At 35.8% G+C, this 19,810-nt stretch overlaps 1 protein-coding gene across 1 annotated transcript; it reads right to left on the bottom strand.

Moving 5' to 3' along the window:
• Positions 1-590: 590 nt before the first annotated feature.
• Positions 591-17,393, bottom strand: LOC131855575 (RAC serine/threonine-protein kinase). The gene is made up of 8 exons (XM_059206853.1): positions 16,841-17,393; positions 11,861-12,020; positions 7,480-7,677; positions 6,510-6,764; positions 5,449-5,552; positions 4,599-4,863; positions 3,042-3,197; positions 591-2,281 (listed from the first exon to the last, which is right to left on the bottom strand). Exons 1-8 carry the CDS (start codon positions 17,131-17,133, stop codon positions 2,210-2,212), a joined length of 1,503 nt encoding a protein of 500 aa, XP_059062836.1. The 5' UTR covers positions 17,134-17,393; the 3' UTR covers positions 591-2,209.
• Between the last annotated feature and the right edge of the window lie 2,417 nt (positions 17,394-19,810).

The following is a 19,810-nucleotide window of genomic DNA, read 5'->3' as shown; positions in this document are numbered from 1 at the left end:
CTTAGTTATGTAACTTTATTAATTTTTTTTATTCTCACTATCTGAAATCGATATGATTGAGATTTTCTATGAAACATTTGGAGAAGTATGTAAGTATGTATAAACTGTACTTTAAATAGTACTGTTTGCAATTGCAACTGTCAAATGCTCCATATATAATCGCAAAAATGTAGATTTTTAACTGCTTCAAAGGAGAATTATTAGTAACTGTTACATAATTAAGTTCTAGGTGGCAATGGGCCGGGTGATCAGCACTTCTAGCCCAGAACTATAAGAGTGTTCCTACTGTAACTAAGTATTTATAAGATTTGAGTTGTTATTGTTAAAGCACGATTACACGAACTTACTTCCATCGTGTTTTCAGTACAATAGTTTTAACACAATATTAAACCTTTTTCATTGTTTACAATTAATTAGGTTACTTAACGGTCGGTCTACTCTGGAAAGCTATTCCGATCCAATGATTGGTCAGTTGTTTTAAATATTTTTATACTTGAATTGCGTCCTTTCAACATATCTCCACAATTCATATTTAATGAAAGAACTTGAAAAGAACAGTAGAAAAATTATCGATAGTAGAATAATAATTATTCAGTTTAGTTTTGACTACTTGACTAAGCAGCAGAAAAATATCCGTGAATTAATATTGAGTTTAAACTCCAAAGTAGACCTGCAGAATGTTTGTAACATCGATATATCGGGAGTTAATAAATAACAAACACGATAGATATCCCGATTATATAATTTGAACATTTTTTGTATGTATTTATATCTTACTGCGTAATCACATATTTACCTCACCCCTTCGATATTTACCACAAATATTGTGACACTATTAGGAGAATATACCACTCAAATCTTACCACTCAGAGTTTGTAAGGCAACATCTAATAATTAATTATAATTAGACAATTCTATATAATTTGTCAATATTAACTCAGTGGCCATTACTGTACCTAATATCTTAGGGTTGTTTACAAAACACTGCTCTTATAGATAACTAAAATAATAATAAAGCAATACAATTACTACTAAACTGTCACTGGAACTTATTTGATAGTATTATAGACTTTAGATAGTTTTTTTTAATGCAACTGGAATGGCAAATAGCTGACCACCTGATGTATAATTTTTTTTTCGAACTACTCTAATACTGTTGATTGCAGCTGGCCTTTACAGCTTCACCGGATGATAGGAGGCGAGTGCAGATGGCACTCTAACCCCGCAGATGGACTTATAGAGCAGCTGAAGGGTAACACCCGCCTGACAGATACGCCTTTAGTCTGAGGGCACCGCTAGGGGTTCGAACCTCGGCACAGGCCGTCGTAATTTCTATCCCCGTTTAAATTGAACGTCGAATTGATATGAGGAAATGAAGTGGCGACATTTTATACATGAACAGCACTACAAACATCCCGTTGCCATTACAACTGTGGTACTAATCATTCATTGCCATTCCGGAGTACTAAGGTGCCATGCTTCCGTACCCTGTAATTCCACCTTTAACTGAAACAACTCCTAAACTAACATGGAACAGGTAGTTGTATTTTAATGATATATGTACAACTCGTTCTATAACGTTACAGGGCAATAGAAAGCCAATTTTTAAATAATTAAACTAAGAACATGAAATTCTGATTCAAATAACAACTGAACCTTTGAGATCGTATATACAAATGTCTAATTAAAAATTTATTCTATACAAATTGTATAGATGGACAGAACACAGAAATAACCAAATGACGGTTGACAATAGTGACAACGTTCGAAATTTCGAACAATGTATATACATACTCTTCTATCTCATTATTAACTCCATAAGTCAGAATGCGATAACTATATATGGTTCAGTGTACCTATTTCAATCAGGATTCTATGTCAGTTTTTTCTTAGATCCTAACACATTGTTCTATTTTTGAAACTTGACAGAGGATACAGATGTTGCCAAACTTTGGTTGGAACACTCTTATAATGAATTAGAGATCTTAACGCGTGTACATAAAAATTGTTACCAATAAATTCGCCCTTCTCATTCTCTATCTCAACATTACAGTTACGTGTAAGAGAGATGGACGATCTTATTATCCACTGATAAGCGAGAATTTACAACGCTAGAAGAAAAACGTCGTATGAGAGCAAATTTATTGGTTTCGATTTCGTGTTCACGGTACTATCTCCATAAGGATGTTTCTTGCTTGGTGACAACCGGCTACTGGTGACGGTCGGCGAGTGCGGACTGTGACAGGTGTGACAGTGCGGAGTGTGCCGACGAGCTTATATCCTGGAAGGGACAATTCGTTTCTTTATAATAACTAGTGGTCACACAATGGTCAAAAATTAGACCTTAATAACAGACGATTTTTTTTAAGCAAGTACCGTACAGACTTTTACATACATTTAGTGAAAAGTAGTTAATTTGAAATTACATACAGTGATGTTCATGTATATAGGCGATGGTTATCACATACTATTGGGTAGAACCGTTATACTGTATATTTTGTGGATATAACGTAAAACAAAAATTGTAAAAAAAATAGCTTGATAAAAAATCAATCACCTGGACTGAACCAAAAAAAAAAAGAAAGTAGTATAATCACTTCACTTGGTAGTATTAGACCATAAATAAAAACAATAATTTTGATAATAAAAACAGTCACAGATAGTATTGGATATTAACGTTTCTTAAGGGTCGGCAACGCGCACGTGATACCCCTGGTGTCTCAGGCGTCCATAAGCTACGGTGACCATTTACCATCAAATGGGCCATATTCTTGTTACCACCGTAGTATAAAAACTAATCAGTAAGCGTTTTATCAATTGATTTCACTCATCGCTTCACTCAAGGCACTCGTATCCATTTGTAAATATAAAGTTCATAGATAGATCTATTGAGTTTGCCAATATTAAAAAAAAACACTAGTGCCTGTTTTGCTTTCGAGCATGTGGCACAGTCAGTATCAAGTTTTACAGAATACCAACGTACCATCTCACCGCGGATTCCGCTTTCGAATTCGTGACTTACAGAATAGCTCTACAGTTACCTGGTAGGAGAACTGCGGGAACTGCTCCTCCTGTATGCGTTGCAGCGCGGAGTCGTGTTCTGGCGGCGTGAGTTCGACCGACTCGCCCGTGAACTCAGAGTCGAAGTACCGAGTGTCCGTCTCTGACTCCACCTGGGGCTTGAACGGCGGTGGTACCTGTACATAACGATGTTTAATGATTTAGAATTGTGACATTATGAAATTGAAATATACTTTATTAAAAAAAAATATAGGGGGAAGAGAATTATTAGAAAAGAGGACCGAGCTAGCTACCAATGTGTCATATTAAGTTGACCTCCAACCTCCTTCCGGTAGCGGTTTCCCCTGGAAACCATCGTCATAAATTCATGGTGAATTTACCATGATGGACTAACTGACCTGACTAATAAACTTAATATAAGCATAAGGGGAGAAGGGGATTATTAGTAATGTGGACTGATAATATGATGATAATACTTCAATTAGAAATAGAAATAGAAATAATCTTTATTCAAATAAACTCATTAAAGTGCTTTTGAATAGTCATATATTGATTCTATCACTCATTCGGAATGCAGATTCATCACAAGAAGAATCAGCAAGAAGCTTGTGTGTTGCTCTTTTGAATAGATGTTTTTTTATACATATAATTACAGTATAACAAGAGACATGCGATAATAAACATAGAAATCGCTACGCACTCATTATTAGTGCAATCAGCCAATATTGTCAGCGCTACGGATTTTAAGTTTTTCTATAAAAACATTATTATCGTTAACGAATTCTTCAATTTTATAGGCTATATATAGGTTTTTTTACGAAGGAAGTGTTTTATTTGACAATCAATTAATTCAAATCAAGACAATATTTGTAAATCTTTTTTTTAGGCAGTTTTATAACAGACTCTGGTATTTTGTTGTAAAACCTTATGCAATTACCATAAAACGAATTACTAACTTTAGTTAACCGACATTTAGGTAAAATCAGTTTGTTATTGTTTTTTAGTGTAATCACTAACTCCTAAAATATGGTCGAGCGTAGTGATGGCTGGCTCATCCGTCATACTCGTGAACGGGTGTTGCTTGTAGGGACTGGTCTGCTCTTATCACTACGCAGTCGTAGTGATAAGAGCAGATCGTTTAATCGTATTGTGTTTGTGTTTTTATATTTGAGCCTAAATAAATTATTGCTGGTTGGTAGTTTGTATTCACACGTTTCGACTTGCATAATGAGAACTTACAAGGATTGTTTAAAAGAGTAACACACAAGTTTCTTGCTTATTCTTCTTGTGATGAGACAGCTTTCCGATTAAGCGGGAGATTTAATAAAAAAAATTGTTGACTATTCAAATTTGTTGCCTATTTTATTCTATTCTCTTTTGAAAATATCGTGTATGCCATGAAGAATATTGTCTATATTCTTCCTGGCATACATGATACTTTCATAAATATATTGAAAAGCAACGGTGAGGATATTAGATACCTCAAACAACTCTCGTGAGGTTCCGGGGAGTCTCCCTGGAACCTATACTGTAAACGGAGCGAATGGCTATGGCTAATTAGTATAAGCGTGACCGACCCGCTTGGCGACGAGGTCGGCCCAGTTGATGGAGGCGAAGAACGGGTGGTGCATGATCTCCATGGCGTCGTCGGGCCCCGCGCCGAGCCGCTTGGCGGGCTCCTTGGTGAGCAGCCCGGCCAGCAGCGCCCGGCACGCGGCCGACAGCGCGCGCGGGAACCGGACCTCCTCCGACAGGATCAGGGAGAACAGCACCTCGTGGTCGCGGTTGTAGAACGGCAGCCGCCCGCACGCCATCTCGTACAGCACCACGCCCGTGCCCCACCTGCGGCAGAACGCCCCGTCACGCTCGTCACGCTCGTCACGCTCGCCGCGATCCTCAAACTTGTGGGTTGGCCAATATTTGTTACATGTAACCTTGTACGGGCACCACGATCGTGACCCGCCTGCAGCCGAACACTCGTCACGCTCGCCACATTCGGCACACTTGTCCGTTCATTACATTTGTTAAATTTATCACGCTCACCGATTCTTTCACCCTTTGTATTTTAAGATTTTTTTTCTCGTCACACTTGTCATAAACATATATACTTACAGACAAATATACAAAAAAAATACTTTCATGCCTTATGCCTTACTAGTATAACAAGTAACTATATTAATCGTCATGTATTAACATTCTTCACACACGTCAAACTCACCATATTCACTAACACTTATTGCTACTTTTATAAAATAGATACATTTATGATGCTTTTCTATGATTTTTTTATTCTTTACACGAACACTCTGGAGTTGGTGAAGGGCGGGAGGAAGTGTGGGGGAATGAGTCACGAACGGGTATAGGAGACGACCGGGGAAGGTGTGTGACGGGCGGTAAGGAGAGTGGGAGGAGGGGGAGAATACACACCAATCGACGGCGGGCCCGTAGTCTGTGTCCTCGAGTACTTCGGGCGCGAGGTACTCGGGCGTCCCGCAGAACGTCTTCGTTGTGCGTCCATACGTAATGTTCACCTGCAAGCGACAATAGCAAGCCTGTAATCTTACCGTATAAAATAGGGAACATCGACTTTAAACGTATGAACTCAAGGTAGATTTTCCCAAAGTTCTTTTATTTGGGTTATGCAGATTACTATTAAGCTTTAAATTACGGTGATAGTTACCGAAGTAGACTTAGTACAACAAGCGTATAAAACTGGGAAATTCGACTTTAAACGTATAACTGTAAGGTTGATTTTCCTAAGTCCTTTATTTGAGCTAATTTAGTTTACTTTTAAGCTTGCAAATTACGATGATAGTTACCGACTTGGGTACAAATCTACATGGGTACCTCTGTCTCACTTATTTCTGTCTCTATTCTCTCTGTATTCATTACAGGACACGGAGGTAAAGGACTTTAGGTTTAACACTACAGTGGCAATATAAAAAATAAACCATGATGGTGTTGTCCAGGTATGTATGTAAACGAAAGCAACTACATATCAGGTAGACCATCAGCTTATATCAAAGTTTAATACAATAATTAAAATTGAAGTTACGAATAACTTATAAATATAGTAGCATGGTTGAAGTTTCGCCTAGACTCCAAGGTCCAATCACAAGCAGACTGCTGTAAATTACCATTAGAAGTAATCACATCACAATGGAGAAAGATGTAACGAGTGGGTTTGACCATAACGCTTTAAGTATGCAAAATCACGGATATCATCTACTACAATGTAAGAACATTGTAGTAGATGGAAGTAAAGAAAGTAAATAAGAATATGCCTGCAGACAAAACCCGGCATGAGTTTTGCAGAAGAGATTATAAATTTGGAAATATAAAACTTTTTATCTATGTGGCACATAGATAAAAATTTTTCTCCACGCGGTTCAGTCGTATTTCTTAGCAGTTACCCGCTCCACTTGACTAGCATTATATTAATATAGTCAAAAAAGGATCGGCGAGTATAAAGAGTAGCGCTATCTCACCTTGCACAGTCCGAAATCTGCAATCTTAATATGTCCATCCTTGTCTAGCAGTAAATTCTCGAGCTTGAGGTCGCGGTAGATAATGCCCTCTGAGTGCAAGTATCCCAGCGCGGACACGATCTCGGCGCCGTAGAACCGCGTGCGCTCTTCAGTGAATGACCGTTCTCGAGACAAGTGGAAGAAAAGTTCGCCACCGTTGGCGTACTCCATCACGAAGCACACGCGGTCTGCCGTCTGGAACGAGTACCGCAGCGCCTGTGCACGGAACAACATAAAATTGGTCAGAACAATAGTATTTACCGAATTTTTCTACTTTTCGCATCACCCTGTATCTTTATGTTATTTTTTGTGACTACTTTCGAGTATGAATTTTCTTATGGATATTAAGTATCGTAGTTAGTACTTAGATAATTTATTTTTTTAGGTTTTGTTAGGTACTTTAATGGCGAGAGCCATATTTAACACAATAATAAAATTTAGGACAATTCACACAATGCCATTAGTCCTAAGATAGTATAGATTATGTTATGGGGGCTACACAAATTATAGAATTACGTAAATACATTTTATTTTCTAAATGTCTGAAACAAACAATCATACTTATGAAAACAAATGTTTGTAATGTGCGAAGAATTGAACTCGCGACCATCGAAGTGAAGCGTGTGTCACAAGGACATTATAACTTACTAAAAATAGCGGTACATTGTCATTTTTGGAAAGGGATATAACAAGAGAACTATAGATATTTTGTAAATACATATATATGTACAAAATACAAAATACCATTAAAGTCAAAATTACATATTGTTTGTTTTTTTTAATATACATTGAATCGTCTTCTTTTAAACAACAGAAGTACATTATGCTAAATTTTTTTATAAATATGCAATTTGTTATAAAATAATTCATTGGATATAGAAGTTTAATGTAATAAATACAAGGCAAGTTGAATAATGGTTATAAAAATTACAGTAAGGAACGGGTGTTTAGCTTTCTTGAGCACGTGGTTCTCTGTGATGGTGTGGGCGACCTCGTCCTTCTGTATGATGACGTTCTTCTTGAGGATCTTCATCGCGTATAGCTTCCCTGTGCCCTTCTCTCGGCTCAGTACAACTTTGCCAAACGTACCCTTGCCGAGCACCTTTACGAACTCGAATTTCTCCAATGTCTGAGGACAAAATATTTTCAGTTATAATATACAATGGTACGTCGATATACGACCGGGTTTTGGGCTATTGTCAGGTGTTAAGACCTGTAGCACTGCGATCTACATGATCTCTTGTGCTCGCCCTTTTCGGTCACTACCTAGTTCGCTACCTAGAGCCGTCAGGGACAAGAATTGAAAGATATTCTTAGGAGTGATGGTTTTTATCTCCTCAGAATATCTGTATACTTTCGCTGCGTTTCCTCTTCTCCTTGGTAAAATTACAGATTGTTGCTGAAGCTTAAGCAGCGTCCAGTGAGGGTCCACACTGCGATACTACCCTACTACGGCTGCCCCAACATACGAGTGTTTTGAGATACGAGATGTCGGGCGAGCAATGTTTTGCTTTAGATGCTTGCTTTTCTAGGAAGTTAATTGTGACCCCGGCGTGCCATCTACGATAAGCATTTATTAATTGTTCAATTGGTAAACATGAATTGTGCATTTTTCTGGGGTGCCTAATACTTCTAACCAAGGCCTTAAGTAGTAAGTTAGTACAATATAATCAATGCGCATATACTACTTACTTACGCATATACTTACAACCTAACGTCACCTATCCCTATCAGTTGGGGGAAGGGTATTGTTAGTAATGTGGAATGGGGTTACCATTGCTAGCAATGTACCATGTCAGGTCGACCTCCACGCGGTTCCCCCTGGAAACTATCGTCATAAATTCCTGGTCAATTTGTCACGATGGGCCAACTGACCTGACGTCATGCTCATCTTATTATCCTTCACTGGTGCCCCGCCAGCGTAAACCGTTAGCGCAGGCGGGTGTACCATTCCATAATGATCCATAAAAAAATTCCTATCAGTTTCTCCCACCTAAGACTAGACCTAAAACGAACAAATTTCGCATTTATAATATTAGTAGATTATTTAAAATATTTTGTATGTACTATAAGTTAGCTCTATATACATATTGTAGAAGAAAAACAATTAAACAATATAGCGTACCCATTGTTTAATTGATTTTTTCAATTATCTACTACAAAAACTTGTAAAAAAAACCTATTCTAGTGAGTCACGCACATGCCGTTTTCCTGTTTTCAGTTTCCATAATAATTATTTTGTTGTTACAAACATGTTTTCGGTTAGTAATTTGTTGTTTGCATGCGTACGTCACACTGATAGGTTTTTAAATTAAACCCATTTGTTTGTCCGTTTGTGATATGTATGCCAACCGCATTTAGATTTAAACTGGGATTCAATATATTGCTATTATTATCTTATTAATATTATAAAAGCGATAGTTTGTGAGTATGGATGGATTTTTGTTACTCTTTCACGCAAAAACTACTGAACGGATTTTGATGAAACTTTACAGTGATATAGTTTATACATCAGAATAATATATAGGCTATAAATTTCACGAGGGGAACAGCGTGGAGGTCGACCTGACATGGTACATTGCTAGCAATAAGATCATCAGCAGTTAGCTCATTGTGATAAATAATATGGTATACATAATATATTACTAACAATCCCTTTTCCCTCTTATGTAGACCGTTAACTTATTGTTGGTGATTCTATTTATCACAATTGATGATTTATTTTATTTATTTACATACAATGTTTATTTATAAACAAAATTTATATTTAATTGTAAACAACATAAACCAAACACCATTGTGTTTGGTTATTTACAGTTAAATATAAATTTTCATTTCATTTCATTAAATATATATTATACTAAACAATGTCATCATTACATAGTAAAAAACAAAGTCGCTCTCGCTATCTGTCCGTCCCTATGTATGCTTAAATCTTTAAAACTACGCAACAGATTTTGATACGGCTTATTCTAATAGATAGTGATTCTAGAGGAAGCCGGGGCGAGTAACTACTATAATATACTAAATAACATTAATAACTTAATTTTAGATAACAATACAATTTATAATTGTCTACGACATTTTTCTAAGAATTATGACAAAACTTTTTTGCTAAATCAGCTTAATTTATTCAAGAATATAATTCTCTTGGTAGATAATTGAAAAACATCATTGCTTATAGCATAGATTTCTTGGATAGGGTGTAACTACTTGAGGGTAGGTGTTATTACTTTATATAGATTCTTCTTATTTCTGTTATATAGGGTGTCCCAGAACTTAACGTCAAGCCGAAACGGGGTGACAGGATTGATTGTAACCATCCTGAGAAAAATAATAAAAAAATCTATCCCATGTAGTTTGAAAATTATGGGCATTTAAAACCTAGAAATTTGGTCAAACTTTAACCATTTTTCGGTTATAGTGGTTATTATTTATAATTTTTATTCATATAAATTTTAGAACCGTAACCCTAAATAACATTTCTAGAATCGCAGACATAAATAAAGACACAATCGTCCCAAATTTTCTAGAATTAAGACTATTTGTTAAACTATGAATTTAATATATAATAATAATAATAATTTATCATATGAATATATAATAAATTATTTCTAAATTTCAAAATATGTCGACTTTGAAAGGTTCTGCTTTAAAAAAAAATGAACTAAAATGCCTTGGCAAGTGCCATTCAAAGTTCGCACATTTAATCAGGAATGTACTTATTAGTTTCATACTAAAAAACGTGTAAAAAATAAAAACCTCAAGTAACCCGAATCCGCTATCCATCTTTCTCATCATTTTTACGCCAAAATGATGAGAAAGATGGATAGCGGACATGTTTGCCATGAGTGAGCGAGACAGATAGTGACGCCAAAGTTAACAAAAGTAAGTAAAATTAGTAACATAATGAAAAATCTTGACCTAGTTACCTGGGACACTTAAATGTAAATTGAAACTGAAACATCGACCGTCCCGGCTTCGCACAGATGCATTAAAATCTCTGAACATCTCTGCTTCGACTATACTATAACACGCATGTATTATACATATAAATGTTCCTCTTGAATTACTCTATCTACAACTGCTTTAGAATCCGTTGCGTAATTTAAAAGATGTAAGTGAAAAGACAGAGACAGTAACTTTGTTTTATACTATTTAAGATGTGCATGTACCTATAACTACTCTAACTGTGCCCACGGTTTCATCCGAATAAAATTTATAGCCATGTCATTCTGATGTATAAGCTAAATTACTGTAGTTTCATAAAAATCCGTTTAGTAGTTTTTGCGTAAAAGAGTAACAAACATCCATCCATACTCACAAACTTTCCCGTTTATAATATTAATAAGATATAAGTAGATATAGAGGTGCGATATACCAAACTGCGTCGCAATAAAGCACTGCGTAGCAGACTGTCTCCCCCTCCCCTCTCAGACTGATCCCCCGTCCGATTCAAACGAGGATCGACATTACGATGGCTTAAGCCTATATTTGAACCCTAGTGGTGGTTTCAGACTAAAGCCGTATTCGTAGCAGAAGTTGACCTTCAGCCGCTGCATATCTCCTTCCGTGGGTCTAAATTGCCATCTGCATTAGCCCTCTCTCGTAGAACAGGTCGAAAAAAAATTTCTAAACGCTGATACTCCTTTCAAATGCATAAAAGTGTCGGTTTTTAATCAAGTGTGACAATATACCTTGAATACAAAGATTAGGCCCGTAATAATTTCTATCATTGATTTTATTAAATCTTATTAAAATGTCCTTCACTTAAGGCCCAAGGAGAAATGCAACCACCAGCATTGATAGTGTAATTTGATAAATTACACTACCAGTATACACCAAGTATACTGGTAGTGTAATTTATCAAAAGGTAGATCAAAAAGTCCTTAGTCTCACCTAATTCAAGTACCAGGGTTCGGTTGTAGAATGCAAATTTTATGCACTAAAATATAAAAAACATGACATCTTAGTAATCTGGAATGGCAATGCATGAGTGGTATCATGGCTGTCACATGATAATGTGATGTCCGCAGTGCTTTTATGTATGTATATAGGTGACGGATACCACTTACCCTCAGGCTTTAACTGTGTTATGGATACTAGACTACTGGATGCTCTAAATACTTAGATTTTTTTCATAAATATTACACATACATAATATACAAAGAAAACACCAGACGGATACAAAAAATCATACTAATGAATACAAATATTTGTATCGTCCGAAGAGTCGAACTCGCGACTATTGGAAGTAAAGCGGTGTGCTAAACCACTAAGGCTGTCAAATATAGCAGTAAAGGGTAACTTACAATACGGCGAGGGTCACGGAAGCTGGTGCCGAGCTGTGCGATATCATGGTCATCAGTCTCCGAAGGTGCTGATGATGCTGCGTTGCCGCCGGCGCTGGCGCCCGCAGCGCCTGTACTCAGCTGGCCGGATACGAAGCGGATCGCTGCCACCCACTCCTCACTGCATCACAGACGGTAGCGGAATGTTTAATGGTTGATATTGGGGGAAAGTGGATTGTTAGTAATGTGGACTAATATCCCCTATTCTAGCAATGTACCATGTAACCTACCTCCACGCGGTTTCCGTGAAAAACATCGTGATAAATTCCTGGTGAATTTGTTATGATGGGTTCTGTCCTGACCTCATGTTCATCTTATCATCCTCTACTGGAACTCCGCCAGCGTAAACCGTTAGCGCAGGCGGGTGAACCATTCTATAATAATTCTTAGAAAAATTATATTGGAATGTTGGACCCTCCTGCGCTAAAAGTATACACTGGGCCACGAATGGAGGATGAAATGACCATGAGATCAGATTAGTTAACGCATTGTGATTAAATTACCAGAAATATACACGATGGTTGCCAGGGGATCCCGCGTGGAGGTCGACCTAACATTGTACATTGCTAGCAATTGGGTCACTAGTCCCCATTACTAACAATCCCCTTCCCCGGGGCCCGAATAATTAGTAATGGGGACTATATCGGAAGCTCCCTGTCCTGGTTATTGGATATGGGTAATGAGGACTTCCATACTTGAAGGAAGATAGGGACTAGTAACTCAATGTAGTTAGAGACATTTTTATAATGGGTGATAATGGAATGGTGCATCCATCTGCGCTAACAGTATACACCAGTGGTTCACCAGTAGGCATAAAATTATGTTAGCCTATGGCATGAATTCACTAAGATTGACCTGATATGGTACATTGCCAGCAGTTGCATCCCTGGTCCACTAATAATAATCTATATCTGCACCTATACTCGGTTAGAGGCTTGGAAACAAAAGCAGTATATATTTTCCTTCATCACAGGTAAAAACAGGACAAAATTTTTAACTTTATATAAATCTAAATAACTAATTTAAATTATTTCACCTACAGACCTTCATTATCAGTACACAACTGAGATTTATTTGAATAAACAAAAAATGTGATCCTGATGTGTGATATAAGAAATGCAACAGCCAAAGCCAGATCACTAGTAAAAATCTAATCAGCAATATATACCTTAAGTACATATAAGATCTCTAACTAGCTATACTTAAAATATCATTAATCACATTAACATCGCACAAAATAGGTTTATTACAAAGTTTCATAATTATGTTATTTATGTATTAGTAATTTATCAAAATCAATCTTGGTTAGTATGGACAACATCCTTGTCAATAACTATGGATAGGAAATGATATATTAATGCCTTATTTAATTTAATATTATAATAATAGCGATTGAAGTTTATATTATCCATAGGCATAATTATATTATAATCACATCATATTATCCTATCGTCTGCGAAGGAACCAATTATTGTACTCGGACACTACAGCCTCATCTGTGAAGCATAAAATAATGATTTTAATCTCACCTTCAAAAATTATTGGATGCTTCACAGATGGGCCCAAACCTCCATCAGTGAAGATTTTCTTTTTATACAACTATGGTGGCAAGCAGGAAAAGTCCTGTAATTGGTCTCACAGATTTTGACAGCTAACAGTTGAAAGGTTCTCATAGCTCTCAAAAAGTTTTAAGGATGGAGATGAGTGTTGCCATGATATGGTACATTGCCAGCAATCAAGTCCCTGGTGCCAATTAATAAAATCTCCTTCCATCAATTGATGGTACTATATACAGTCAAAGTAGCAAACAAAATCAGTAAATATATACTACACTTTCATTCTGAAATTGGAGTCCTACATTGAAATAAACTTAATTTTAAGTACCTTCTAATGTTAATTTTCTTTATTTACTAGATGATCTGTACACATTGTTTGAAATCGCCATATAATTTCGCTATTAAAAATAGGGGTTGATGGTCACCCTTCTGGTGAACATTTGGGATTGCATTGTGTATTTTTTCATGCAAAATTATGAAAAAAAATTAGCAAAAAAATAAAAAAGGCATTTAGGGGTGGGCCACCCTTACCATTGAGGGCTATAAAAAATAAATTGTTGGCCGGTTCTCAGCCCTACCCGAAATGTATACAAAATTTCATAAAAAAACAGTAAAGCTGTTTCAGCATGACAGTACATCAATTAGTGATCATAGCCAATTAACCAGGAATAAACCACAGGCTATTATTTATACATCCATACATATAAATAAAATTGGAGTGTCTGTTTGTAATATTGAAATAACCGTTTTTTACTACCTGCATATGAATATAAATACAGTACATACACACCAAAATAACATTTTCTACAATTTTTGTCTGTCTGTAGGTTTGTTCCAGCTAATCTTTGTAATGGTTGGACCGATGTAATAAACAGTACCCTATTTTTTTTTATTTGTTTGTTTGAGCTATTGTCAGATGTTTGCAGCACCTGTAGCACTGCAACCTATATAGATCTATTGTGCTGACCCTTTTAGGAGTAACTTAGGCTACTTTTATTTTAGATAAATAAAGTTAAATTCAAATTCCATGCAGACAAAATTGTGGGAACAGCTAGTATTATTCCATAAAAAACATTAGCCATAATCCACAATGCCTTAATAGGGAACTAACTACCACAAAACCCAAATAAGGTAAAGATATTTTGATGACCTTATGTAAACAAATTGGTTTTCACATTACAGAATATTTTTTTCATATTTTCCTGGTTTGTTTTACAAAGACAATTAAATATAAATACAATTTCCTGCTCTAGTTACATATATAATTAACACTGAACAGCCATAACAAATATATAATTATCAGTATATGTTATCTCTTACTATTAAGGGATTCTATATTTGCTTAATTCTTTTAATGCTCTTAAGTTCCAGCTAAAAGAAACAAAAATATCATTAACAAAAAGCTCAAAATTGTAATAATGTAAATAGAAAGACAAACAACTGATAACCATCACATATATACATGAAATCATTACCTGCGCATGAAATTTAGAGCCTATATATTATTCTGATGTAGAAGCTATATTACTGTATAGTTTCATAATAATCCATTCAGTAATTTTTGCATGAAAGAGAAATAAACTATACCTACTCCATCCATACTCACAAACTTTCGCATTTATCTATACATACATATAAATAAAATTGGAGTGTCTGTTTGTAATATTGAAATAACCATTTTTTACTACATGCATTTGAATATAAATACAGTAATTACACCAAAACAACATTTTTTAAATTTTTTGTCTGTCTGTCTGTTTGTTCCAGCTAATCTCTGAAATGGCTAAACCGATTTTGACGGGACTTTTATTGGCAGATAGCTGATGTAATAAGGAGTAACTTAGGCTACTTTTGTTTTAGAAAAATAAAGTTAAATTCGACACGGATGAAGTCGCAGGCGCAGCTAGTAATATTAATAAGATTACTAACTTTAATTCTAAAACCACAATGTAGGAATTAAACAAGGTTGTATATTACCCTATAATTTTCCTGCCTAACCTGCACTCTACAACTGAAACAGTTCACTAACAAAATTGTTTAGCGACTGCAATAGGTGAGACAGTAGGCATAGGCAGAACCGAGCCAGATTTTTTTTGTCTACCTCTCGATTATTTGGTTGTATCAAATACAAATATAATAAAAACAACTGGTTACACACTGCACATGAAGGATATATAAGAAAAAAAGAGAATTTTTGTCTGTTTGTATACTAATATCAGAAAAGGCTTAACTAATTTGGATGCAGTTTGTTGGAAAACATTACTAGACAAACTACCAGCATATTGGGCCAGATGAGATAATAAATTCGAAAAATAAGCTACAATATACAACATTCTGATTTGGAAATCAATTCTAAGGACATAATCTTATTAATATTTCATGTTAAAACTACTGAACAAATTTTTTATGAAACTACAGTAATATAGCTTATACATCAGCATAACACTCAGTCCCTCTATTATCCTAAATTAGAATTTAAATGAATCTGTACTATTGTAAAACATGTACAACATTTATTTGAAAAGAATACGAGCTGAATTTCTTGTCTGTTCTTCTCATCTCTAGATCATTCTAAAGTAACGGTAGATTTGACATATCATAAGGGTCTGTAATTCTTGGTGTGCCCCGCCAGCATAAAATGTCTGTGCAGGCATGTGCACCATTCCATTATCATCCATAAAAAAAGAACACTAATAGGGGGAAGTACATTGTTAATAATGAGGATTCATGACCTCATTGCTACTATATCAGGTAGACCTCCATGCAGTTGCACTTAGATACCATAGTGATTAATTCCTTCTAAATTTGCCATGATGGGCTAAGTGACCTGACCTGACTTCAATCTCATTTTATCGTCTTTCACTGGTGCCAAGTGCCAATGTAAACCGTAACCACAAACAGACTATGGCGTGCCATTATCATCTTTTAAAAAAACAGATCAGTACAAACAATTATACTCATAAATACAAATATTTGCACTATGTGAGGAATCAAACCCACACTCCTTGGAAGAAAGTTGGTATACTAAACTGTTATACAGATGAAGCTATCAAACATTATGTCACAATAAATGGATTCCAGAGTAATATTTAAATAATATGTAGTGTATTTCATGGAAACTAACATTGTACTGATTATATTAAATGTTACATAAAATGAATAGTATTTAGTGTCATTTTTAAGGGAAAACTATATGCAACAACGATAATCAACGATTTTCCATAATGTTTTGTTAAGTAGAAAGAATAGTAAAACATTACAAACTTTTTGGTAACATGTACTATGTTATAAGATCAACAAAATCAATAGACAGGTCAAACTGAATAGAAATATATGTATATAGTTAATTATTGAGAAGAAAAGGAAGAACATGACTAGTACTGACCGTTCTTTCTCTGTGTCAACTGAGAAGTTGCGTTCAATAACAGTGGTCCACTGTAAACCGCGGATGGTGAAGGTGTACGGCCGCGGCTTGTCCACAGCCATGATCTGGCAGTCGCGGACCGTGAATTTGTTCAGGGGGTCACGGTAGTTGTTCCGTTCTGGCTGCGTCTTGAAACCCACCAAGTCGCCGTTGTCGAAGAGTATGAAGTAGCGGTCGCGCCAGTTCCTGATGTGTTCGCCGCGCTTCTGCAGCCAGCCCTCCTTCACGATGTTCCCGGGCGCCGCCTCCGCCATAGCCCTCACCTCGCGGCCTCGCTGTTTGATAACAAACGACACCTACCGCGACAAAACGCACCACGTTTCCCTTTATTTCGTCACTAATCGCGTTTCACCTGGATCGGGTCGCGATAACCGTAATGGTATCGAACATTTTCCCGTTTATCCACAATATTCTATTAAATTCAAAATATTTATTTAATAAAACGACACGAATTACTAACAAGCGACGACGTACTCATTCGACGTAGCCTTGCGGTTATAATGAAAGGAAATAAATATGAGGTGTCTGGTCAAAAATAGAGTGCAACGTAATATAATAGAGTCGATATGTTAGAGTGAGAAGTCCGATATTGTTCCCATTGCTGACATGACCGACATAATTTTATCGTATTGTAGCCTATTTTGACAAATTAGTACCGTATGTCTGCCACCAGGGTGCGAAAACGTCGCTATTTGTTTTTTTTATCCGCGTTCCGTTTCATGCAAGGTTCACGGTTGATTTTAGAATACTAGATAATAAATGTGGTCTGTTGTGTGATTCATAAATCAAAAATATTTACAAGTCTTGTAGACAGGTTATGGAAGTTGGTTTTATAAAAGTCGAAATAAAACGAAACAGTGCACATTAAACAAATTATGTTTATTTTGTTTTGTCAATCTCATATTTCATTGCAATAAAACTAAACAGTGGCATAATAGATGTCGCCACTTTTAAGTTTGTTTGCTTCAGAATAATACGTAAGAAAAATCCTGCCACTATCCTAAGACTTCTTTATAATGTTCACTGCATTTAATATATGGGGTGGAAACAAATATAAAATTACGTATTACATGTAATACACTTTTATGAGTAGGATCAAGTTTGAAGCGTTGAATTTGATCTGTCGTTTCGATTTCCAGAAAAATAATAGACAACTTTCATTGATATAAAAAGTAAATAGAAATTTTGTTCCTTACAAGCTGAAATCCAGATGTGTACCTACAGGTGCTATAAAACATGGCCGCAATAAAAAACGCGAATTAAAAAATACGAAATTTCTTGTAATTTTAATATCAATCCTGTGGAAGCGCAATTTAGAGCGAATAACAATTAGATATTAATTCATTATTAAGGTTTAAAAAGTAGAAATAAAGAAATACAATAGAACTGATTATTTACGTAACTATCCACGTTCTCTCTAGTCCACTGCATATAAAAAAACTATATTGAAATTACGTAGACTTTATATAAAGACGTCTTCGTGGTAATCTCGAACGTGAAATTTGTTTCGATTAAAGTGCATAAGACACTGAAACACTGCATTACATGGTAGAGAGGCCTGACGATTTTTTTTATTGCAATTCATAATAATAATAATAATAATACTTCTAGGACAATCACCCAATGTCATCTATTCCCAAGACAAGCAAAGCTTATGTTATAGGTGCTAGACAAGTGATGTAAATACTTGTTTTTTTGTAAATACATACATAGTACACATAGAAAACACCCAGACTGATAAAACAATCATTGTCATGAATACATATATTTGTACCGTGCGAGTCGAACCCGCGACTATCGGAAGAAAAGCGGTGTCCTATACCGCTAAACCACAGAAGCCGTCAAATGATACCAGTCATGCTTTATTATTCCGGAAGACTAACATGTCATGCCTCCATATTCTGTAATTTCACTCTTCCTTCAACAGAAACATTATTACAAAGCAAGCTACTAGATGGGTGATATATGTGAACCAGATTTGAGGTCCCACACAGATGCCTGTCAAACAACAGGCAAAATTAAGGCAAGAAATAAATATTACTGAGGCAGAGCATATCTTGCCTGCTTTTTATGTACATGAGAAGATTTATCATACCATTTCTACCGTTTGTCTATTTGATCTTGCTAATCTCTAAAACGGCTGAACCGATTTCGACTTTACTTGCATAGCTGTAATTGTAAAGAGTAATTTAGGGTACTTTTATTTCTTTTACTTTTAATAAAAAAGAGGGTTATATCCACGAAGTTGCGGGTACATAAAGTATATATCTTATTAATATTATAAACGCGAAAGTTTGTGAGTTTGGATGGATGTTTGTTACTCTTTCACGCGATAACTACTAAATCGATTTTGATGAAACTTTACAGTAATACAGCTTATACATCAGAAGTCTATGTGTTATGTAAGTAATAAAACACAGGCTGATATTTACATTGATATTTAACGCGGGTGAAACCGAGGGCACAGCTTGTGTATAATAAAATTGCTAGTAGAACAATAAATTAAGAAAACCATTTCCCAGAATGATCAGTTACCTGATAAACACTCTGTTTTGTTACCAATTAACCATGTCATTCCGACGATATTCACTACACAGTAAGATCATAGAATATTCTTATGATCGCTTAACTAAACGAAAATCTCATTACATTCATTGGCCAGGCAAATCCTCTATAGCTAATAGCTAAGTGTAGCTATTATATAAAAACGAGGATAAAATTTTCATAGCTGCATTCTCATTTATTCAAATCTTGGATGCCAATACTATAGTCGATTATAAAAAGTCACGAGAAATAGGTCATAGTTCAAGAGCATAATGGCTGCTGGAGGCACAGTGTGCAACCAACTTCGGCAGCTGTGCTGTGCAATACATGTGCGGATTGTGGAGGAGTGCGCAGCGGGTCGCGCAGATCAATACTGCGGTTGGCGGC

The sequence above is a fragment of the Achroia grisella genome, unplaced genomic scaffold, assembly GCF_030625045.1.
Source record: "Achroia grisella isolate CSIRO2021 unplaced genomic scaffold, CSIRO_AGI_Agris_v1 utg146, whole genome shotgun sequence".
Lineage (NCBI taxonomy): Eukaryota > Metazoa > Arthropoda > Insecta > Lepidoptera > Pyralidae > Achroia > Achroia grisella.
This window is presented reverse-complemented; position numbering and strand designations above follow the sequence as displayed.

What these genes read in the sequence shown, in the direction of transcription:
- LOC131855575 (XM_059206853.1), bottom strand. Translation starts at nt 17,133, where the DNA reads ATGGCGGAGGCGGCGCCCGGGAACATCGTGAAGGAGGGCTGGCTGCAG. An exon ending in TACGGGCCCGCCGTCGATTG is followed by an intron (nt 4,864 to 5,448) that starts GTGTGTATTCTC and finishes GTTCTGCCGCAG; the next exon opens with GTGGGGCACGGGCGTGGTGC. An exon ending in CCGACCTCGTCGCCAAGCGG is followed by an intron (nt 3,198 to 4,598) that starts GTCGGTCACGCT and finishes CGTTATGTACAG; the next exon opens with GTACCACCGCCGTTCAAGCC.